General features: G+C 41.8%; 1 protein-coding gene across 2 annotated transcripts in view; it reads right to left on the bottom strand.

Moving 5' to 3' along the window:
- Positions 1 to 24793, bottom strand: part of cdk14 (cyclin dependent kinase 14) — a 203506-nt gene that overhangs the window by 114716 nt on the left and 63997 nt on the right. For both annotated transcript variants that reach the window (XM_079275678.1, XM_079275679.1), the window contains 4 exons: positions 24603 to 24682; positions 21883 to 21977; positions 15588 to 15650; positions 983 to 1106 (listed from right to left, as the gene is read on the bottom strand). In XM_079275678.1, coding sequence (XP_079131804.1) covers positions 983 to 1106; positions 15588 to 15650; positions 21883 to 21977; positions 24603 to 24682 — 362 coding nt within the window. The remainder of the gene's footprint in view (positions 1 to 982; positions 1107 to 15587; positions 15651 to 21882; positions 21978 to 24602; positions 24683 to 24793) is intronic.

Here is a 24793-nt window from a genome sequence, read left to right as displayed (position 1 = left end):
GGTCTGAGGGAGTTAGGAATCAGGTAGGAAATAGAAAAAGGGATATGAAACTGGATAGATGTGTGTGTGTGTGTATGGATGGATGGATGGATGTATTATGGATGGATGGAACAGAAGGCTGGATTGCCAGTTAGTCTGGCCCCTAATGATGCCAGACAGGCCACATAGGCGGTGTTTACGGTGCATGGATCCAAGCCATATGGTGCCACTTCAGGAGGGGTTCCTAACACTACACAAAATAGATTTGATTGATTTTTATGTCTTGCATACATGTGGGAATTCTGGCATGTGATGAAAGGCAAAGTGAATAAAAGGTCAAGGGGTCACCTTATTGTCAAGACTTTGTCATCTTGGCCAAAGTGTTGGACAGATGGTTGGACCAACAGATCATACAAACGGGCCAAACAGTACAACAAAAGCCATTCAAAACGGCAGGTCTTTCTCCAAGAATCCCATTATTCTGGGATCAGTCAGCACGATATCTGTGCCTTTGAGGTGATCTGTGTCTTATTTTGATGCCTCGTAGATGCTTAGAACATGGCGGACTACATGCTGGACACATCTTTCAATAATCTGCCTTGGGTTCGTTCACAAGTTGCAAGTGATTTTGATACATAAAAAAAGATATTGAGCAAGAGATGACTCAACGATTTACACAGGAACACGGGATTAGAACACTGGACTTCACTGTTTCTTTAAAGCTACGGTGGTGGTATGATAAAATATCTGATGAATGAGAAATAAAAAATAACTAAGAATACAACTTGATTCTGATGTAAAAACACAATGACAACAATAAATGCCTATTTATTGTTGATTCTGATCAAAATGGCTCCATATGAGTACTGAGAAGTTCAACAGAGGTTGTGTTATCATCAAGCTGCTTCCTTTGACATATCAGAACTGGAGAACAGATGGGATATTCACTCTTACATGTAACAGATACACAGAAAACAAGAGCATCAGCATCCAGCTTACTCACCGAAGTCAGCAAGTTTGAGCTCTCCAGTGTCGCCGATGAGCAGGTTCTGTGGTTTCAGGTCGCGGTGAAGGATGTACCTCTGGTGGATGTAGGACAGGCCTCTCAGTAACTGGAACAGGAACAGCTGGAAAAAACAGGAGAACAAAAGGAAAGAAATGTTGTTACAGGAGAATATGGAACGGTGACAGATCTCTATGTGCAAACAACATGCTGAAGATAATGAGGACATGAGACATGAGGACACGCCTTTAACAACTATCCTCTACATCTCTCTGTTGTGGCACATTCAACTGGGCGGCTGCTGAGGTCAGAGAGGTGTAGGATATCCTAATCATCACTCTGTGACTTCATTCAAGTGAGAGTGAAATCAGACATGAACCCCACGTTATATATAGACTCTCTGGAAGTCTCTTTCACAAAGGCACACACATACAAATCAATACAGAGCCATAAGTGAAAAACATAATTTCCTCCACTTGGACTATTGAAGAGTGATAAAACCGATGGGACATCACAGCTGAACTACTGGTGAATGCTGCATTGAGTCGGAGTGAAAATAAGTAGGAAATTAAAGCGTTTACTTCTATTTAGTACATCATTGTGGATTATGACGTATTGCATCAATGTGTGTGTGTGTGTGTGGGGGGGGGGTTAGACAGTGGCAGCAGAAATGTATGGAGGTGTGACAGTCTGAGCTGAAATCACAGCAGACAGACGGCGCTGAGCTGGGCTCTGCCTCCTTTTCATTTTCTGTGAAGGGCGGCGCATTGATTGCACAGAGCATGACAGGACTGCTGACAGCAGGAGCCAGCGCGGCAGGAACAGTTAGAATCAGTCAACTTTGACCCAGAGGGATAGGAAAAATGCACATTTCTGTCCCTCACCAAATGATGTTTTTCCATGTCCCTTGTGAGCTATCAAGCAGAGAAAGCTGTGTCCTGTTGTGTGAATAACCCGGTAATATTGATAACTTTGTACTTGATTTGACTTATTTTTTTATGTATCACTTTGTGTCTCTCACTGAAAGTTTCCTTTACCAGTATTTCTGAAAGACATTTTCCATCAGTTATCGACGACAAATAAATCCATTACTTTGGAAAGTGAAAATATGTCAGTTATGTTCACAGGCTCTTCCACTGCCCCCAGGTGGCCACAAAATATCATGCCAGTGTTCAAAGGCATGAAATCTACTTACCCTCTCTTCTAATGTTGTTTTGAACTTTTAAGACCATGGTAGCTTTTATCACTAAATGACGTCTCTGTCCTCTACATTTGACTCGCCGAAGGTTGTTTTTTTTCCAACTAATGAAGTTTAACTGATGCGCTTGCTGGAGATGGTGATTTGTAATAAATGTTCTTTTTAGCCTCTGGAAAAGAATCCAGATGTTAGTGTTTCACTGTCTCTCTGTTGAAATTATGTATTTTCAGCAAAACTCATGCTCACGTGTGCTGTTAAGGGAAGTTGACAAATTCATTCATAAAAAAATAAAACCATTAAAATGCACTAATGCCCTTTGGCTGACACGTCACGTGAATAGAGATTAAATTGCATTTAAATTTACATTTTTACAGCCAATTATCCTACTGCTGGAATCAAACACAGCTCCTCCACCTGCCTCCGGAGCTCATGAACCCAAACCGCAAAACAAGTTTAGCTTTTAATATATGCATGCTGCATGAAGTGTAGTGCTGCTGTCGGCAAAATCCTAATATATCCAAAGTCAGAGCTACATCAAACTTGTTTTGTTTTGACATCTGGCAGTTCTTCTTTGTTTTCCTTCTGAGATCTGGCAGTTCTTCACCCCCCCTGCAGACGTGCCAATCAACAAATAATGAGGCGTGCACGAATCCAGCGTTCAAATTCTTCTTCTTTTTTAATTCCAGCATTCCCCTCTCATTTCTCTGCTCACACTATGTCCCGCCCAATTAAGCTGATTGAAGCACCGTGGAGCTCAATCGGGAACGGGCCCTGTCTGGCATCTGGAGTCACCGGGTCAACAGTTTACTATTCCTGCACTCGGCGGGTGAGAGATGAACTGCAGGGCAAAAAATTAGCATGGGAAATGTGTGCTTACTCATGTATATCAAATAGAGTTCTGAAAACCCCTTGCCTTGTTAGGAGTGCAACTGCACGGTAATGAAATACGAAAAAAAAAAAATAAAATCACTCTTTCATTCTCTTCAGTCAGCTCTTTAATTCAAAAATCAAACCTTTCTCAAAAAAGTATTTTTATTGTTCTGCTTCAATTGGAACGGCGCATTTGCATTCTAATATTTGAGGAAACGTGAAGTGCTGAGAGCCGTTTGAGGAGGCAATTCAGACGCACTGTTCTGACTATAATAATACAAATAATTCTGAATGCCAATATTCAAGCTGAATTACGTAGATTCATACTCAGACAGGCTCAGTATGGCCAGTGGTTACCATTCGGCTCGTTGCCACCTTAGACATCTGCTTGCCAGAGAAGTGTAATAAGTGACTATGAGATGTCCATCTGGGCAAACGTATTGAAAGGAACCCTGCTGTTAAAGATGCGACCGCACCAATCGACCCCGGAGCGAGCTGGAAAATGGACAACATAATTGGTGAAAAAAGTCACCTGTAAACACATCACATACGGCAGCTTGGTCAAATAATTCCGCTCTACGTAGTTACAGCGGGAGAAAAGAGTGAATACAAAAGGACGTTCACCCAGGAGACCGCTGTTCGTGTCCTTGTGAAACCAAAAATCGACTTGGAGTACTAAGGCACGTAACCTCACGATGTCACTCACTTCATGGAACATAACATTATGTAATGTTACTACATCAAGTTTATAATGTAGTCACATACGCAATGTAGCCGATAGTTATGTTAAAATATGCACTTATCTTAACCTAAACCACAATCTTTTAACTTAATTTGCCTAAACCTAACCAGGTAGTTTCCTGTTAAAATGTTTAAAAGTTTATATTGAAAAGACAGCGTATGCATGTATGCATGGTGAGGTGTGCAAAACTGAGGCTAGAGGTTTATGTAGTCACAGTTTGAAGCGTAGGGCCACTGACCAAGCTGCCGTGTTTGACTAGTTGAAAGGGAGAACGTGTTGGCAGGAAAGGTGGCAGTGGAAAAATGAATGCGTCTGTAATTCAATCTAAAAGCCCAGATTCTGCACTAAGTGACATCTTTTACATAAATTACAGCAGTATTGCACTTGCTCACAATCACATTGCCACTGCAGTGATGGTGGCAATTTAATTCAGATAGCAACCTAAATGTTCCTGAACAAAGAAATACAGATCTACCTGAGGATTCATCGACACACAAGGTTGTGACAGGAACATGGTTCATAAAGAATTCAAGATCTTCTCAATAAGTTTGTGACATCTGATGTCAGTAAATACGACAGTGCTTATGAATATATTTCACAGTTGCCATGGAGAAGACAATGAAAACAGCTCGGGTTTGTATCACAGCTGTTCTATAAGAGACGTGTCTCAGCAGAGCTTGTCTCGAGGTCCTCGACTGTTTCAGCAGGCTGTTGGTAATCCTGATGAAGACTAAACTGATCTGTGTATGTATAATCAGTGGAGTGCCCCATTAATGTCTCAGTTTACCCTGTCATTAGCTGCATAGCAACAGGATTTTAAGCGCAGTGATTGGATGTTTCCTACTGCAATGCACTCTGGGACTTTGCTTCCCTCCCAAAATATACAAGCGTGTACATTTGACTTTTTGTACTTTTTAATTTCAATACAGTGTCTCATTGTTTGTACTCGACCAAGAGAACGTAATGCTAATCTAATTGTTGGAAATGCTCCAATGACTTTTCTTCACCCAGACAATAGAACCCTGAAAGCGTGCTACAGTAACACCAGCTAATGACACACATTGAGATTCAGAGTGTATGGGTCTTTCAATGAAGAGAAAAGACCTGCAGGATCTCTAGTGTATGTGTGTGTGTGTGTTAATCATGATGCATTATTAGTTCATAACTGCAGGGAAACAAACAGTGTGATGGTAGTTAAATCAACCATTATTACAATCTATCACCTGAGGAGTGACCCTTCTGCAGGAACAACAATCCATCATCAGCAAGCCAATAAACACACACCCCATCTTTCAAATGATAAAGTAGTAGACCCAGATAAGGAATAAGGAAAGGTGTGTGGATTTGGTCGGCTCTGAGGTGTCTATCCTAGAATGTCTATCCTAGGATTGGGCTCTTTTGTCTGATATTCAATGTGCAGCAGAGGGATGAGGCAATGCATCAAAGTGACAGCAGCACGGTGCGGTTCACCAGGACAAACACAAAAACAAAGCAAAACGGCACAGAACACAGGAAGAGAATAAATGCTGCGTTTTAATGGGATGTTAATATGGAACACACTCGCTCATAAGATAGGCAGGCATGAAGACTGACTGATCTGGGGCAAAACAAAAGTCCCACTAGTGGCATTACAAAAAGGTAAATAGAGAGAACACACTTACTAAAATGTTTCAATTCCAAGAGCCCTATCAGTAATGTATATGTAAAGTGTATTCACACAACACAAACATGCTCAGTAAACTTAAAGACACTTTGCACACTACGTTGATATTCTCGTGTAGGCTTAAGTATGAAATTGTCCCGATATCACAAAAAGTTGGGTTTGATTAAAAACCTACATGCTCTGTGAATCTATACACATGAATTCTTAATTCATCTGAAACAGTCAGGTCATCAACGGATATAAGGTTTGATCTTGGTAACGATTAATAATATGATGAATGGTAAATGGCCTGGCATTAATATGTGCCTTTCTATTCGTCCAATCACTCAAAGAGCTCTTTACACAACATTCACCCATTCACACACACATACACTGATGGCAGAGGCTGCCATACAAGGTGCCACCTGCCCATCAGGATCTAAACGAAAGCACATTCTCACATTGATGAAACAGCCAATTGCAACGCCCAACCCCACAGTCATTTGGGGTTCAGTATCTTGCCCCCGCCACCCAGAGGTGGGGATGGACTGCCAAGCTTGTGATCAGTGGGCGGCCTGCTCCGTCTACTGAAGATATAGTGGAGTAATGTCTATCTGAGCCGAGAATGAAGTCGTTCTCCATCTGTGTGTGTGCTGGTATTAGAGCTTCTCCTTGCTTTGTTGACATTGGCCGGCCGGCCGTGCATGCCTTTTAGTGCATGTTAGTGCATGTGAGCGTGCCCCACTGGTTAGCTCACGGCCACCGCTCTGCACTGCTCTCATACGACGTTTACAGCCGGAGATAATAAACACTTAACAAAAGTTCTAACTGAGGTTGATGAAAATGTTGGGCTCTGACCATATGGCTTCAACATGTGCTGTGGACAAAGAGAATCAGGCCTTCACTTTTTCAAGCAAAGGTTTCATCCTGATTTGTAGTTTGATAAGAGCAAGCCTCCTCTGATGGAATTTCACACTTGGGTGTAAATTTCCCCCCCCCAAAAAACCATGGTCACCTCAATGCACCGCTGCAATCTCATTGGCCGAGAGCCAAGAGACCCCAGGACCCCTGTGGTTCAACCACTGTTCTACAAAACCGCCTGCAGTACACACCTCAATGCTTTTCCAACTATCCCTCCGGGGTAGCAGGAGGCACGCAAACACTCTCTTCGCCCCGGACCTCCATGCTTTTTCCCTTCGACCTCGGTTGAGACAGGGAGCACACAACGCTCTCTTCGCCCTGGGACCCGTCCTTGGACATATGAAGACACACCAGCCTCCTACCTCCAGCACGACGCTGGCAACCGAAGGCCACGAGGAAGCCCGCGGCCCTCAAACCCTCATCAAACCCTGACAGGTCACGAGCCATTTCGCTGGACGAAACGACAGTGTTCCACTTTGAGTAAGGCTCCTTTACCCAGCCGAGACGAATCCGCATCCGCGATCCGTTCTCCGCTTTTTGCTTCTTTTTCTTTTTGTGCACACTCCGGCAGGAAGACGTCTAATCCTCTCCTGACCGATGATTACCGGGAGACGTACGGACCACGTCGTCTCAGCCGAAGTTCAACTGTCCTCCCTGCAGCGAGGATAGATCACGTCTGCGTTTCGCTCCAGAGTGAGCTCACGCCACGACACGAGCTCACGGCACAGCGCCCGCTGCACGGCCGCGCTGCAAGCAGCCTTGCCGCCCCTTCCTGACGAGGAAACGGACAACTTCCCCACGAACACTTCAACGTTGCAATGAAGCATCGACAAGTAAGATTCTTGGTATCTGGGCATAGCTTAGCTTAAATTAACGTAAATTTAATTCAGGTCATTAATTTATATGTTGATATTCCCGTGTTTTTGTGTGTTTAAGTTACTGTCGCGTGATATTGAGATATTGCGCAACTCCTTACGGAGCAGAGAAGCTCCGTTGCATTGTGTATGAACTGCTATGACTGTTTGCTTGGGATTTATTTTCATTTATTTTCATTTGTTTTATTACACTTCGTGTGGTATTCTCTCCTCATTAAATCAGCTCTGTGAGTGAAGTGGGGAATCTCGGCTATCGTACATAACTGCTGGCAGTTCTACCGACAACGGCACGGTGTGTACGATACGGCCAACTTCCCCATTCTCACTACAACGCGGACCGCACGCAGAAGTTTGATTCATGACCCCCACCTTTGCTCTCTTTCTTGTCTCTGCCCCTGGGGAAACCCCGTTCAAATGATCGCCTCACATCACGTGCTGCCCAGGCACACGTGATTACATACAGCAGTCTCACTGCCATTTTGGCCCGCGTCACTCGACTCCGCCATCTTTGTAGTTTTTAGCTGTAGTATCTTAAGGCCCCTCCCATTTTGCCCGCGTCACTCGACGCCGCCATCTTTGTAGTCTTTAGCAATAGCTGTAAGACTCCTTCCTTTTCACCCACAGACCCACACACACACATACACACACACAGACATACACCCTCATCCATTTTATTCATTCTTTAGTTTAGGCATATAAAATTGTATGATAACGTTTGTTGGTTGCAATATTAATTGATTTTATCATTTATTATTTGATTTAATAAACTCCGTTATACTTTAAGGAGCAGTCGTCTGTGATTACTTGTGCATATGTATTTGATAAACCTGTATGTAGTAGCCTGTGCTCGAACTTAAAACCTTCACTGTCACTGAATGTATAGTCATACTCAGACTATTGACATTATGAGTGACTACTAATTATGAGACTTAGTTTTATCGTTTGGTTATTGGTCCCTGTTCGCAGGGTGGTGCCCCATTGTTATTAATAAGCATTAATACTTGTTACATACATTAATAATTCTATTGATGTCAAGAATTCAGTTTCTTAAATGCTGATAACCCAAACACGCTCCTTTAGTTCCCAACAAAACTGTGTTTGGTCATATACCGCAGGAACGTATTGGACAACTGCAATTTTGACCTGATGATGGATGAAAAAGTCGGGGGTCACTTAAATTAGTAAAAGTCAACATTTGGGGATATGAATGTCTGAACCAAATTGTATTCATTTTCAAATTGCAATGGTTGGTGGTCAAAAGCACGAATGTCAACCTGCTGGTGACACTACAGGAAATTCTATTATCGTCTCTTAAACAGCGTCTCTTCAGCAAATATCATGATGTGTCGTTGTGATCTTTTACAACGGTGCTTAAACTGCAAATGAAGCAGGTCACTGTATCATGTGTGGATAACAGACCAATTTCATCTGCAGGCTTGTAGTGAAAAACAAACAATATATGAGTCACTCATTTCTATTTGTGGAATGGGTATTAACATAAGCTGCTTTACCTCTATTGGTCCAAATTTACTAATGGGAGAAAATGGCATGTGCCATCAGATGCATGCTAAAATAACCAGTTTTATAAACCTGCTTTATTCTGAAAACAAATAAAATACTCTAACAAACAACAAATGCAACATACTGGCCTGGGCCTCCACAGCACATATAAAGCTAAGGTGGCTCCTCAAGGAAGAACGCTTGGTGGGAAACATGTCAAAACCTCATGCTGTGCAAAGCCAAGCATCCACCCTGACCTCTCTACTACGTCATACTACTTCCGCCCTTTGCTTCTTCAAAATAACGGTCCTAATTTGCACAGCCACAACAGGTGCTTCTCAGGTAAAAATAGATCATTTTAGGCATTGCAACATTTTGTGTTGTGATGGTGGTCTTGAACTACAGAGACAATGATCAACAAGAGCTGCTTTGGCCTGCTAAAATGTAAATGCTCCATATTTGAGTTCAAACTGTATCAATAATAGATTTAAGATACAGACCATCATAGCACAGAGGAAACCAACATTGAAAATGACTTAAAAAACAAACCGTTGGCTTCGTTGACAAATCTCCAAAGCAGTGTTTTGCTGAAATGGGAAAAAGTGGTGAAATCAGTGAGGGAGAGCTAAAATGAAGGAGTGTTAAATGGAGTGAAAACGGTCCACCATCTGCCTGCAGGCTTGGAAAGAGCCCTCATCTTTTCCACTAAGCATCTGTACAGTGATGTCCTTAATGGGCTGAATCAAGAGAAAGCATCAACCTGCACTGTGGCACTGGCCACTGAGGACTGTTAAGTTCCAGATATGCCCAGAATTGCCTTTGGCTGATGTTTGAATGAGCAGCTGTGTAGTTCAGCAGGGCCTCTTTGTGTAACTATAGGACTACTGAAACACCACAGTTTAGATGCTCATCAGTTCGATGAGAAACAAAGTGTATCCTCGAGGGTGCATCGTCCCCAGATGTTATAAGGGACTTTTATTGTGGCAAAAATGCCTTGTGCTGCATGCACAACTCAACTCATAAAGTCAGTTAACCACCAGGACGTTGCCAACAAACTGATGAAAAAATTGGTAACTTCAGACATGTTCCATTATAGCAGAGTGTACAATTTGTTTCACCTCAGGCAGATGGACAAATGACAGACAATGGCACAATGTGGTAAATGGGTCGATATAATTTCCCTTTATCCAGTACGGCAAGTGTTTTGGTCCGTTCCATTTCAACTGAGAAGTCGGACTTTCAAAGTTGCTAGCCGGACATTTCAACGATGCCACTGAAGTTAGGGTTATTAGGTATTTCTAACACGGAAAGTTGGAAGAAGCTCACCAACCCAGACCTCAAACTCCAAGATGGCCGCTCCGTGCATTAACAGTTATGAAAGCTGTATACTGTTTATGTCTTATTTGTGTTTCATTTAATCGCACACACTCAGTATTGTCAAACTTCTATCTGGGGACATGTTGCTACTGTGTTTTTATGTGCATTATTATTTTATTATTATATGATATTATATGCGTTGTTATTACAGGTATTGCTAAGAAAGTGTGGTGTCATTCCCAGCCCAGAATTTCAATGGATATGTAGGGCACGATTAAAGCAGCGATCTGCACCATTATTTTGATTTCTGACTCCTTGAAAGAAAATCAACCTCTGCTTATTGTCTCTCATGTTGTATAATATGTCTATGGGTTGTGATCAATTTCACCACACTAAACTTCTTAAGTTGTTTAATTTAAATCTATTTCTATTTCTATCGTGTAACTCCGCAGTGGTTCCCCCACCTTATTAAAGATGAAGAACTGGAAACTCAATAACATATCTTACAGTAGCTCAGGCTACACAATGATTCCCCTCAGATGCTGCTCTGGGTCAATAGGATCCTCTATTGTAGTTGGTCCTCTATTGGAGCCGTTTCTTGAAAATGGGCGTAGTTTAGTGTTAAGCAGCCTACTGTATATGTGTTGATGAAAATAATGTTCTTAACAGTGGATTATGTCTTGCATCTATTATTTACATCCTCCAGTGGTGTTTGGTGTAGTCCCTGGTAAACACCTGGTTCATGTAACCTGGTGGTGTCTTTAAAGTTCAGTTACATTTATCAACCAGCAATTCATGTGCTGGGTTTTGAAATATGGTTTTGGATTGAGGTGGACCCCAAATGTTTTACAGAGCTTTTTACACAGTTTAAGTGTATGCTCACTCATTGACATATAGTGCTCTATATCAAGTATTACAGAGACATATAGATGGTGGAACGCATATCTCTGTTGAGGTGCAGATCAGCGACTAGCCAAGCCCAATCACCACGTGTCAGATGCTTGCTGCGATGCCCCGTCACTGATATTGACATGACACTATGATGTGCTATCAGTAGCTTCCCTTGTAATGGGATTGTGAGAGCAAACACAAGCTGTTATTTGGCTTGTAGACACGGTCTGTGAGTGTCACTTTCCCATTGATCTATGGAGATGTCACTGAGACACGGCCATCCAGCTGACTGCATATAATCTAATAAGAAGAGCACTTCAGCAGCACTCTGGATGAGGTCATACTCGCTTGCGTTCAATTACAGCAACGCCGCTAACAAACTGCAGTTTGAGTACATGGGGCGAGAAGACCTAATGGTGCAGCACAACAAGATAGTTTCCGATAGATTTTACTCTGGATCCTCGGTTCAAGCAGAAACTTCAGTTCATTTTCAATTTTAAACGAGAGGAACACACACACACACACACACACACACACACACACACACACACACACACACACACAGCTCTCTGGTCCTTGACCAATAATGACATCAGCAGTGAGAGTCTGAGAGTGTGTCTCTACATGTTAATTTGATCTAGCACCAGTTGAGGCACTAATTCTAGGTTTCTGATTGGTAAATAGGAGGATGGTCGTACAACGCACTAATAACAGACATTAACCCCGTTCATGGTGCTTGTGTTTGAGGTCAAAAACTGAAACGCCCATAAACGCTGTGACACTTGATGATATCCTCAAAATGTGAGCATTTTGAGCAATATGAGCATTTCAAAAAAGAAAAAACACAATTTGATATCTTGTGTCTGTAGAAACTTAAAAACAATCGGTATCTCTTTTGATTCATCTGAACTGTAACTTGTGGTTTTGTGTTGGAACTGCACTTCTCTGCAATGTTTCGAGCGAGAGGGCCAGATGTTGCCAGATGCAGTCAGTGAGCACAGGTTTTTTTTTGGGCTATGCTCAGTATAGCAATACCAAACCTGGCAACCTCACTCAACATTGACACCTCAACGTTACTGTGCACATAGTTTCTTAAGACACAATTACAGCATGCAGAGTCCAAGTAGTACCTTTCTGTTAATGTTTCAAGCAAACTAGATACATTGTGTGAACTAGTTTTGAAGGCATCTGTAGGATTTCACTTCTCCACTATAGACAGAGCCAGGCTAGCTGTTTCTCACTTATTCCAGCTCGGCTAAAAAATACATGTTCTAGCTCTCTACTAGAAGCAGGCACATGATGCTGGTATCAGTATTGTCATCTCACCTTTGTAAAGGCTAATAGTGCAGGCAAGTGTAGTAAAGGGAACTTGGAAGATTACATACTGATTGCAAATGTTCACAGTGTCTTTGATTATATATTTGGCTAAAAATTATATTTTCTGACAGTGAAAATAAAATTTACAGGGATGAATTTGACCCATTGCATGGAAATTAAGAAAATGCTAATCAAGTGTTGTATCAAACAATTAATGAGGTCTGTATGGCTATTGGGACTAAAAAGGGAAATAAGTAATAAACTACCTTATCCTTGTTAAATATCATTTCATCCCAAATGAATTGATTGGACCACCTCACTGGTCTAGTGACAGCCACAGGATTTATTTTCCTTTTTTTGTCGATCATTTGATTTATTGATTGCTGTCAGTATGTAAAGACAATGTAAATGCATACAAAATGCATTACCCACCCTAGCTTTAATGTTACTGCCTTTCCTTGACAATACCAAAAGAAAAGAGGTGCCATCCGGGCGACCGTGGCTCACTGGGTTAAGAGGTTCGTCTGGGAACCGGAAGGTCAACGGTTCGATCCCCGACTGGGATGTGTCACGTGTCGAAGTGTACCTGAGCAATACACTGAACCCCCGGCTGCCCCGGGTGCCGATCAATGGCAGCCCACTGCTCCCTACAAAAAAAATTTGTGTATGTGTATATGTATATGATAATAAAAATGGTTTCTTCTTTTATCCTCAGTGTGGCAGATTGTTAAAACCATTGTTTTCATGCTGAGTAGTTCCCGTGCAGCCTCTGTTACATGACTGCACAGGAACCGGGCCATGAGCCTCATCAACAGATTAGAAAGCACAGCTCAGTCGTCTCACCAAAAAGCCACAAAGTCAGCGGGTGCCAAGCAACACCTCGGAATAATCCTTAATTATTCATTTGAATCTCAACGAGGCGGCTGTCAGCATGAAGAACGCGTAGTACTTGTGTAAATCCTCAGTGGTAAAAGGCTGTTACAGATGCTGCCTGAACTGTCACCTTCCTGCGTGAGGGAACATCCTAACACCCCCACTACACCAACATCATCATCATCACCCGGCCTCATTCACTCCATCTTCATGTCTTCATATCTGTTCATTTATGTTACTGCTAAGAGGGAAATATCAGAGTGTTCACTCATGTCCTGTTAGAGGAGAGGACCAGTCCATCACCATCTCACAGGGGGTTGTAAGATGGCACCGTCATTCAAATGATTCTTTCCTGTTTGAGCTGTAGTTGAGTTTGATGGCAGCCTATCTAAAACTAGCCAGGTTGAAATGTAGTTTAACCGGCTAAGAACCAATTAATGTTCCAACCACAAACAAATCATATATTGTAATGGTGAAGCATAAATCATTTGCAATAAAAATGGTTAAAATACGTATGAGTCATTTTCTCTGTCCATTCAAATGGAACAAGGATCTGAACTCAAAAACAGTGAATAAAGTCGTGCTTCAAGACACGCTGCATATATATTTAGCATCAGCCTTGTCGTCACCACTCGGAATATCATGGATTTCTGAAGTATCTGTAGAATAGAACATGTTTAAGTTGAATATTCTGTGTACATAATCCATAGGATGCATTCTAAGATGATTGCATCGGTGGGAAGTCACTTCAGAACAGTTCCTATTCATTTCCCTTCCTGTGACTCCCCGACAGGTCAAATGGACGGATGTTTTTAAAAAAAATCGAAAAACTACGAATCTTTCATTTGATAATTTGACATGCATACGTATAACAACATCTCATGTTTACTTTAAACATACATTAAAGGGAAATTATGTACAAAATGATTAAAAGGTTGAAATGTGCCTTACGCCACTCAGCCGGCCATCTTTCTGAAGAAGCAGGTGTGGCTCTACCTGCAGTCCACTGTAGATGATGTGGAACACTGCGGTTGGTTTAAAGACATCTAATCAAGTAGGTTTGTGCATATGGATGGAGTCAAATGACAGCAATCACAAATCTCAGACATCCTAGAAAAGGCACGTCCATTGGAAAAGGGTTGGCGATCTGAACGGGTTCATCTCTGTGGAGCCAGGCCTCACTGTTTTCTGTTCCATTATGTACTTTAATGTTTTCATGGGCTATCTACTTTGACTTAAAATGGCCTTCTGATTAACGTTCAGAATTTCTAGTCTGGTGTATTGTTGTGCCATTATGCTGAACTGCAGCATTGTTGAGTACAGCAGAATATTTGAGTTTGTTTTACAAGATGAATCTAAATTATTGTTTAAGTCCCAAAATACAAAACTACAAATATTACAAAATATATGAGGCTGATGCTAGAAATGTTTGTGGAGGCTGATGATCTCAATGTGAACTGAAAGGGAGACACTACAGATATAAGAGATATCACAATGAAACAGATCCAGTTAATTACTTACATTGAGACGTTTAAGAATTTTGGAGACATCTACAGATGCAAAGAGTGACAAATACATGTGTGTTTTCGACATTTCCTTGCCTGTAGTCTGAAAGAAGATATGCTATGGTAGCAATGTCTTTGTCTTTAGTGTCTTGCTTTAACAGACACAGTTGTGCTAAATGAGATCAGACTCATGCAGCTTCATGTGTGGTGGAGAGACAAGCCACTCAGCTCAGTATTCTTATTTTTAATCAGCATCACATAATGTATGCTTATAATACTATGATAGTCTTTGTCCTGCTAGCTTGTTATCACATCATCACAGTAAATGAAGTCACAAATGTTCATATTATTAATGCTGCAATCACGTTGTTCTGATCTCTGCTCTGGTTTGTTGTACAAAGGTTCCTCAGAGACGGGTAAGAAACCAATGCACTTGTTTGCAGACAGCCAATAAGAAAGGAGCCATCAACATGTAGAACGCACTGAACAGCTAAATGGTCTAACGACTGGACCACGAGGGACCAAACATTTGGGTGTGTGGCCCTCTGAGATGAAGTCATACCTTGTCACACTTTGAGCTGCGAGCAGCTATTTTCTCCTCAGAGATTGTTTAATTGAATCAGTTTTCGGCCTGAAAAGGTTAAACTATCCGATTATATTTCACGGAAAAACAAAAACACAATTCAATTTTGTACAACCCTGCAATCTAATCTTGCCCCGTGGGTTGATATGGATTAGAGGAGACCAGATCAGAAGGACTGCTAAAATATTAGCTTACATGACTCTATTCGTGGTTTCAAGGTTACACTGCTGCTTGTTTCTTGTTTTGTCGTCCTCCTGATCTGTTCCTGGTGGAAACATCGCTTCTGCTTTTTCCATCCACACCTTATTAGCATTTTAAATAGTGTGCTCATTAAACTACATGTCTTGGGACCAGAATAATATATACTGTACCTTCACGTTGTCTGGATGGAGACCCCCAGGGTGTTTGTCCATGTACTGACACAGGTCTGTGTGCTGTGAAATAAAAGCAAGAAAGCATAATATTAATACTGCAACATGAAAGAGTCTAGAAGCTTGTGTTGGGGTCTGGCGACGCCTCCTGGCTGGCTGAGCCCCTCACATGTGTCTTCCCTCTCAACAACCGCCTGACCTGAGATCTGATCCGTTGTCCACCCAGGATGACCACACCCCCAGCTCCGGCCAAAACCTGATGCTGGCCCTTCATTGGCCAAGAAAGTGCCCCCCGCTGTTTGTGCCGACCTGGTTATAAGCGCTCTCACGGCGAGAATCGCCCTCTTCCCTCTGGACCTCGTCCGGGCTACAAGAAGATTCACGAGGACCGCCGGCCTCATCAACCCTCAACTCAGGTCGCACATGCCATTCGCTGGTCGAAACAGACTGTGTTTTATTCTGAGTTTAAGGACCCTATCCCGCGAGAACGAATAACTTCCGTGATCCGTTCTCCGCGATCTTTGTGTGCACACCACCGGCAGAAGGACGACTAACCCTCTTTCCTCGCCGGAGATTACCGAGAGGAACGAACCGACAACGTGCCTCAGCCGAAGTTGAAACACAGGTCCCTCTCTGCAGCGAGGAGACAGAGTCCACGCCAGCTGCAAAGCCGCGCAGACACCAGCCCTCATCCCTGGAGGAACGAAAGATTCCTCCACGGAAACTGACCCCTTTCACGAAGCTTCTCAAAGTAAGAGTCACGGTGTCTGGGCTTATTTTAGCATAGTTTAGCTTAATTTAGCCTTAGTTTAATCTAGGTTATTCATTTATGTGTTGTTATTCCCGTATCTTGTTGTGTTAAGTCACTGTCGCGTTATACCGAGTTATTGCGCAACCATCGCGGACCACGGAGTCCCGTTATATTGTGTATTTCCTGCTATAACTGTTTTGTTTGGGGATTATTTCATTTTGTTTTGTTTTACTCTATCTTCCTTAAATCGGCTCTGTGAGTGAAGTGTAGAATCGTGGCTATCCTTGTATTAGCGCCGTCAGTTCAGAACAACGACAGCAGACTTGCAAGATAAGATCAGCGGTTCTCATTCTCACTACGACGCGGAGCGCACGCCGCTTTGATTTCTCTCTCTCTCTTTTTCTTTCTCCCTCTCCCTTAACCTACACACACATAGAGCCTCTGATTTTGGATGAACCTCTCGCCATCTATTGTCCCGACACACGTGCTGCGCTGTCACACGTGGTCACACACAGTCACCTCTCCGCCATTTTGTCTAGGTCACTAAAGTCCGCCATCTTGGTTTGTAGTTCTAGGTTGTAGTTCTAGATGGCCCTTCCCTTTTTCATCACTGATTGAATAGGTTACACCCCCTCGTTTCACACACACACACACACACACACACACACACATCCTTGCATACATATATCCTCCCCCATTTTATTCATTTGACTTTAGGTAGTAGACATCAAATTGTATGATGGTGTTTGTTGGTTGCAATATTACTTGATTTGATCATTTATTATTTTGATTTCATAAACTCTGTTGTACTTTAAAGAGCAGTCGTCTGTGATTACTTGTGCATATGTGTGTAATGAAAACTGTATGTAGTAGCCTGTGCTCGAACTTAACCCTTCCCTGTCACAGATGAATCCATTATTCAACATCACTCGGGAATATTTCCAACAATCAACTGCTCTTTGTGGACATGTCTGTCTACATAATATTGTCTTCATGCACCTAATGCTGCCTCACCCATTTTTTCACTCCTGGTTTGAACACAAATGAGTAGTTCCTCCTGTTTATCGCTAGTAGTGTTGTAAACAGTGAATGATATTTGTGAACATTCAGCAGCTACACTTCGGATGATTTTACAGTAACGTTAGCACATCCATCATCCATCAGTAACTGAGAGGACGACACAGGGACATGGCCTGAAACCACATGTGAGGACATTTTGATTTACTTTGTAGTGTCTCTTGGCGTAGATGGCTCCGACATGAGGAACTTCAAAAGTACCGAAGCATATCAGTGCGTCTGCTGGTTGGACACGGCATACAAAAGCACATGTCAATAGTGTTTAACCAACATGACTTTCTGTCTTTCTGCTAGTAGATAGCTTGCTGGCTAGCTATCTGGCTGTTACCAAATAGGTGGTTATTGATGTAATGCATTCATTTATTTGAATAGCCTATTGTTAAACATGCAGAGCAGACTACCACTTATTTATAGAAACCGATCACAATGTTGGGAATCTAAATGGTCCCTCTCTCACATGCAAAAATGTTGAACTTAAAAAGAGTTTGTTTTTAAGCTTAAAATGTTTGGCAAGTAAAGGATGATATAGCTTCCACTCTGCAGTGGAGGTAAGATTAGAAAATGACAGAATGCTGAAGAATAAGGTTGATACACTTTAAAGATATAAAGGTGCTAATTTAAATCACATAGGGTTCCTCTGCTTGTAACCACAGGAGAAGCCTTTTTTGGTTCTGATAGAATATTTTCCAAACAGTTCCACCTGGAACTTTTTCAGTGGGTTCTACTGAGAAGCCAACATAAAGTGTTATACCTAAACCCATCTGTAAAAGGTTCCAACCAGAATCCACTAGGATATAAGAAAACCCCTCTACGGTGTAATGGTTCCACCCAGAACCCTCTCCAGAGAACCTTTCCACCATCATTTCAAGTGTTGATTGTAAAAATAAATGTTATTTATATTTCATTAAACTTATTTTTATAAAAGGCTTCTACCAGGAAGTCCTTTATATTTTCCTACGGGTTTCATCTGGAACCCACCAAGGGTTCCTCACGATGCTCCTAAAGGCCGATGTGGTTTATTTATAGTGGTGTTCAGACATGAGGTGATTGGTTAAAAAAATCTGAGCTTCTCTAGAAGCCACCCCTCCATCTACTGACTCATATGACCCCATCCATGCACTGCTACACTGACCTCTGTGTTTAGTTAGCATATTGAGGACGGAGGAGCGGTAGCTCTGAAATCACACTGGAATTTAAAATCTCAAATATCTCCTACTGCTGACGGCATCATCGGAGCCTCCTCTGCTGAATAATTCAGACGGATGTCCATCCCACTTTCTCCTTTACCTCTCAGTAATACATTTCACTGTTGTCTTTCCCCACACAATTCTCTGTCCCCTCTCCCTATGTATTTCACCCTGTCAATCATCATTAGTGTTGAGAGGCAAACAATGAAATGATGTTCGTGGTCGGAATGCCCTCTGTATGGAAAACAGCCCGGACTGATTACAGCTCCGAACACATGATGATGAATCAACATGGAACCAGTAGTACCACATTTGCACAACTTGGAATTAAACTTTTAGGTCACATGAACACCATTTGCCACGAGGCTGAATTCATGAATGGAAAAGCAAGTAATTCCTCATATTCAAATAATTGTGTTGCATCAAAATTGAAAAAAGTAAATTACATGAATAACCAGGGAGGATCTTATGAGGGTTAACTGACCTCCTACCTCTGCTCTCATCATTATTTATTCAAACATGACCTGCTGAGCTCGTATCACGTCTCACCAAACGTCCTTGAGAAGCCGACCCTTTGACGAGCGTTCTATCTACCAAAAGGGGGCATCGCACCGTTTTCAGTCTCATTAAAATGAACAAGCAGTGGAAGGCTGAGTAAGCTTGTTCTGGTTGAGAAATTTGGCCTCGCTCAGCATTTGAAGATCAAAGATTGAGCTGAATATCAATGTGACCATCAATGGTTGTCAGCGGATCCATATGCAAAGGGATACCAGAGGATCTGAACTATTCTGAACCTTGTAGTTTCACAGCTATCACTTCTGTCCAAAAAGATGAGGTACTGACTCTTTTTCGTCGTACAATGTTTACCATGTGAAAGCTGAGCTGAAAAGTGTGTTTTAATATCAACTAATAGAGGCAAGGCGAGATGTATTTTGGCCCTAAACCATTCAGTGCTTTGTAAACCAACAGCAGGATTTTAAAGTCAATTCTTTGTTGGACAGGAAGCCAGTGCAAAGACCTCAGAACTGGAGTGATGTGATCCACCCTCCTGGTCTTAGTGAGGACTCGAGCTGCAGCGTTCTGAATCAGCTGCAGCTTTCTGACAGACTTTTTACAGAGACCTGTAAACACACCGTTACAGTAGTCCAGTCTGCTGAAGATAAATGCATGGACAAGTTTTTCCAAATCCTGTTGAGACATAAATCCTCTAATCCTTGATGTATTCTTCAGGTGATAGTAGGCTGATTTTGTAATTGTCTTGATATGGCTGTTCAGGTTGAGGTCTGAATCCATAACTACACCGAGATTTCTGGCTTGGTTTGTGGGTTTTAACATCAGTAAGTCAGTAAGTAGAGATAGTCTTGTGGAGGATGAGACTCACCCCCCAGAGAAGGAGGCCAGAGCACGTGTCCGGCTGCTTTGTGCAGTCGACACGTTGCAATAAGAAATCTACCAAGACTGGTTTACAATTATAAGGAATTTAATTCCACTGATGCAAGTATGATTACAGTTAAACATTGGAGTACATACTCCTATGAAATATTAAATCAATAAAACCCCGTTTGCAAAAAACTCAACTCAGCTCCTCAGGTATAAAAAACACGTCCGTCGTCTGAGAGCCATCACGCGAGAGAGAAAAAAAGTCTTTAAAATCAAACCTCCCATATATTCGTTCGCGACTCCTCCCCTCCCGTCTATCTCAATTTCTATTGGCTAACTACTCTACGCACTTCTGTAAACGCCTATCTCCACATCTCTCTCTCCCTGAGCAGCTAACACATTCAAATCCTCAGTTATGGCTTAATTCCTTCTATGATAATCTTCAGTATAAATGTTACACTTCTGCAACTTTGGCAGAAGCTTCATGTCTTATTAGCTCCTAATCTTACAACACTTTATGTTTATCTTAATTATGCATTCCCAAAACCCTTATGATTATGACTAATAATGAATCCTTAATTATGAATTATTAAACACTTTTATTATATCTACTGAGCATACCGTTTTTTGCTAAAATTTCTTACAATTTGATGAAGATGTTCTGCCCCTGGGCCTGGCCAACAATTCAGTATTATTGTTCTGACTTTAAGGGATTTGGACAGGATTTTGAAAGACTCTTCAGCTCAAGAGAATAAAAAGAAGTCATCTGCAGTTTTCACGACATTTGAAAAAGTTTCATACTGCTTTTTGCTTGCTAGACCAATATGGACTAGTGTTATCATCAAAGGCTACAGACAAACCCAAATGTTTCTGAAATGGAGGAACTGGGTTCAAGGTAAAAATATTACACATCAAATATAAAAGAATATCACTGAATATAGGTGGGCCTGTTTTTTTGTTTTGTTTTGCTTTAACACATTTTTCTGCTGCTGCCTTCCACAGAAGCTTCACCTCGCCATCAGACAGCCTTTTCTGAACTGAAGAAGTTCTATAGCTCTCTTCAAAGCCACCGGACTCCATTGACAAAATCAGAACCTCACAAAATACAGTTCACCTACACTAAAAACTCTGAACTATGGGAGGTTGTTATGCTCTCTGATGAGACGTGGCATCATAGTTCAAAATATATACATATCATCTCTTTCCGAACTTACTCTTAAAGTTATTTTCAAACTGAGCACAGCTAATGTTAACTGAGCTACTGCTGGCATTCACATTATTGATTAGCTTGCTTTGTTAACCTACGTCACTGCTTTGATGACGGCTAAGTGAGCGTTTCCATTTAAAAACCCCAGTTACGGGTCGATCTTTAAACTAAACTGAGGATCAGTATTTGATTGTGCTTCTGACACTCATCAAATTACAAATACACCTTTAAGTGTCAAATTAGCTTGATTAGCTCCAGTAGTGGCCACCTCTATCCCTGGTATATTTTAGTTGTTACCATCTCTAAACTGCTGTCAACAGTAGTTCTAGTAGGAAGCGTTCCTATAAGCCATAAGTAAGTCCATAGAGAAGAATACTTTGCTGTAAAACAGTAACCTTCCATTAAAATGTCTGTCTGGTTTCCTGTATTGAGCTGTACTGCATCTCACTTCCATCCTATGGTGGAATAAGCTCAGGCTGTTATATCTTCAAGTGCAGTATGCCAATGAAAATACCAACTGCTCATCTTTCTGTGGGCAGAGTATTAAAAACTGAAATTCAATCGGAGATCAGACAACAACACAAGCCTTGACCCCTGTTCCCTTCATTTAGAACAAACCTAATTTCAGACCGCTACTGTCCACCCATAAAGGGTACGAGTGGGTGATCTCAGTGCGGCAACGTGCAGACTCACCACATATTCGAAGACCAGGGTCAGGGTTTCCTTGGTGTGGATGATGTCATGGAGGAGCACGATGTTGGAATGCTTCAGGCCTTTCAGAAGAGATGCTGCAGAGATGGAACGGACAGAGAGGTAATGTGAGGCACATATTGAGATACCAGAGGAACTGCTGTGATCTGTATCCTTCATCAGCTGCATCATTAGAATGCAACACGGCCCCTCCGTACGCCTCGCTACATAGTTAGAGGGGATTAAGAAACGATCCAAACAGAGAAAGATAACACAGGGTGGATTACAGCTCACACTCATTTGTCAACACATTTATGATGCAATGGACATTGGTAATGAGTGGAGCAGTGAGATGATGTGTTGGGGAGATGGTTACATTACCGGCAAAGCTTAGAGAGTCTTACTGGCGAGGCTTGGTGTGATCAGCACATTCTGGCTCAGATTTATTAATACATTCACATGAGATTTACTTCATCTGAGTCAAATGTTGAGAACAGGGAGGATTTTTCAAATAATAGGAAAAGACATACAAAAGCAAAGGTTAACAGAATTTGCGAGGGTCAGATTTGCGTGAGAAACTTCTACACAGCTAAAAACCTTGACTTGAGAGTTGAAAGACTTGAATGTTTTATTACCAGGCCTACACATTTGAACTCGTGTAAAACGTAATGACCTGTGACTACTTGACTATTCACAGGTTCTTACAAAGGCTTTACCGTTAGAACCCCAAACCAAGAGACATTTGAGAGCTGCAGTCAGTTGCCATTAAACAAAAACCTCATCCTTGGCCTTGTGATGATTTGGACTTGAAAATACTTGAGCTGCTAATACACTGTGGTTATTTACATTAGGATGGCAGGGACTTCTGTTTTTGTAGAAATCACGTCCCTTTTTATTACAATTCTATATCATTATGTTTCACAGAAGTTCACTTCAATTTGTAATTCTTAAAGGGTGTCATGTCATCCTTTGAGAATTAATTATAAAGCACATAGGAAACGCACAAACAGAAAGAAACATCAACACAAACATCTATATTGGCTTGTGGCTGTTAGCGAAAGCACCATGTTGCTAGCTCTGCTAGCTAACACTAACGCTAATCTGTGATACATCGTCTACTTTATAACAGAAAGAAAGAACACGTTTTCTTTTGGTGGCCTTTCTAAAATGAGCATCTATGAAGCTGTTCTGTTATCACGTAGTTTTTGCGACAGCGGCACCAACAATGTCACCACTTGAAAAGTTGTCTGTGGCCAAGCAGAGCTGCTAAGCTCTCTGTGGTCATTACAGAACCAAATTTGCAGGCAAACAAACAGATGACAGAATGTGTCCTCCACCCACAGTAAAGGTAATACAGGGAACAGTTCCATTCGGGCAGAATGAGAGAAATGTAATGGGTGCAGTTTTTATTACGAGGCAGGAATGGGATTTTCACAAAGTTGCCAATGTGATACATTTAGCAAACACAAAGTTCTTTTCCAAGGGCACATTGAAACAGATCCTCAGAGAGCCGGCGAGTGATGGGGCCTCATGAATGCATTCATCCTGTATGACTACCTAAAGGTTGTTGAGAATCTGATATGGCAGTAAGCAGGAGGTTAGCGCTACAGTACCTCAAAGATCCTGTCACCCGTTTGAAGATCCAAACCCCTCCCTCGTACTCACCACATCTCTAGTAATGGGCACGAGTGTGTGCAGTTTTAATAAGCACGGACACACACACACACACACAACTCTCCTGTACTCTGGATATATTACTTTATTCAGCAGCAGTCTGTAATGCTGCTCACATGCCAGCGCTCGGAGCTTCCTGCTCAGTAATTGCTGATTTAGTTCAATTTCAAAGCGGCTTTCTGATCCGCTCACAGGGGGAGTTTGGACTGTGTGTGTGTGTGTGTATGTGTGTGGAGGCCGGGATGACTCTCACTTCATCAGGCCTGGATTATACACAGATCAAACAGACACAATCGTTTCCTCATCTAAATTCAAATGGGAGTCATGCGTGTGTGGAGGTGAGTGTGTTTCTTCTTAAAGTCCAGTAGCCAGTAAAGTGAAGAGCCTCAAGTGCTTCACATACAGACTGACAGTACACACCGAGGCAGGACATGCTCTGTGCTGCCGTTATGCATATAAAAAGACAACTGGTAAATATTATATATCTAAATATTAGATTATTACTGACCTTACTATGAATTATTGAGGTGGCCACTTTTCACATCTATAGTGATAGTAATAGTGACATGGATATCAGCATCTTATATTCAAGAGATATTCAACATTGTCGATAGACATTTCTCAAAATAGTGCACACAACTTTAAAACTGCTACTACAGCAGGCTTCACAGTACAACCACTTACTGTGAAGTAAGTGTCAGTATAACCACTTAAGAGTCTTGCTCAAGGAATATTTTGCTTTGATACAATAATTGACTATATATGAAGCGGATGTAATCACTGTGACATCCCACACTGGTTTGTGGACAAACATTTGTGAGTTCGGCATTTTGACCATCTTGTTTATTGTCCGTCGCCATCTTGTTTTGTTTTTTTAACTGAAAACACACAGCGGAAGGGTTTGCAAGTTTAAAGCACTTATTCGTCTTCACATTTCAGATCGTTGCCAAGGAGTTTATTTGTACTTATTTGACAAGAAAATTGAACACCAGACTGTTTATTTTTACTCCAATAACATTTGAGCAGAGTAACACTCCTGCACCTCTTACCTTCTCGTATGGCCGTGAAGGGCGTCCCTTCCTCCTCTTGCAGACGAATCACCTTCAGAGCCACCAGTTTCCCATTCACCCTGGCAAGAAGACAGAAGACAACAAAGTATGGTAATCCTGTCTCCTTGTTTTTTTTTTTGTGACATGAAAAAATAATCTATTAAAACCAGTGAAGCCGGAGACCAGCGAAG

The sequence above is a fragment of the Melanostigma gelatinosum genome, assembly GCF_949748355.1.
Source record: "Melanostigma gelatinosum genome assembly, chromosome: 9".
NCBI classification, from domain to species: domain Eukaryota; kingdom Metazoa; phylum Chordata; class Actinopteri; order Perciformes; family Zoarcidae; genus Melanostigma; species Melanostigma gelatinosum.
This window is presented reverse-complemented; position numbering and strand designations above follow the sequence as displayed.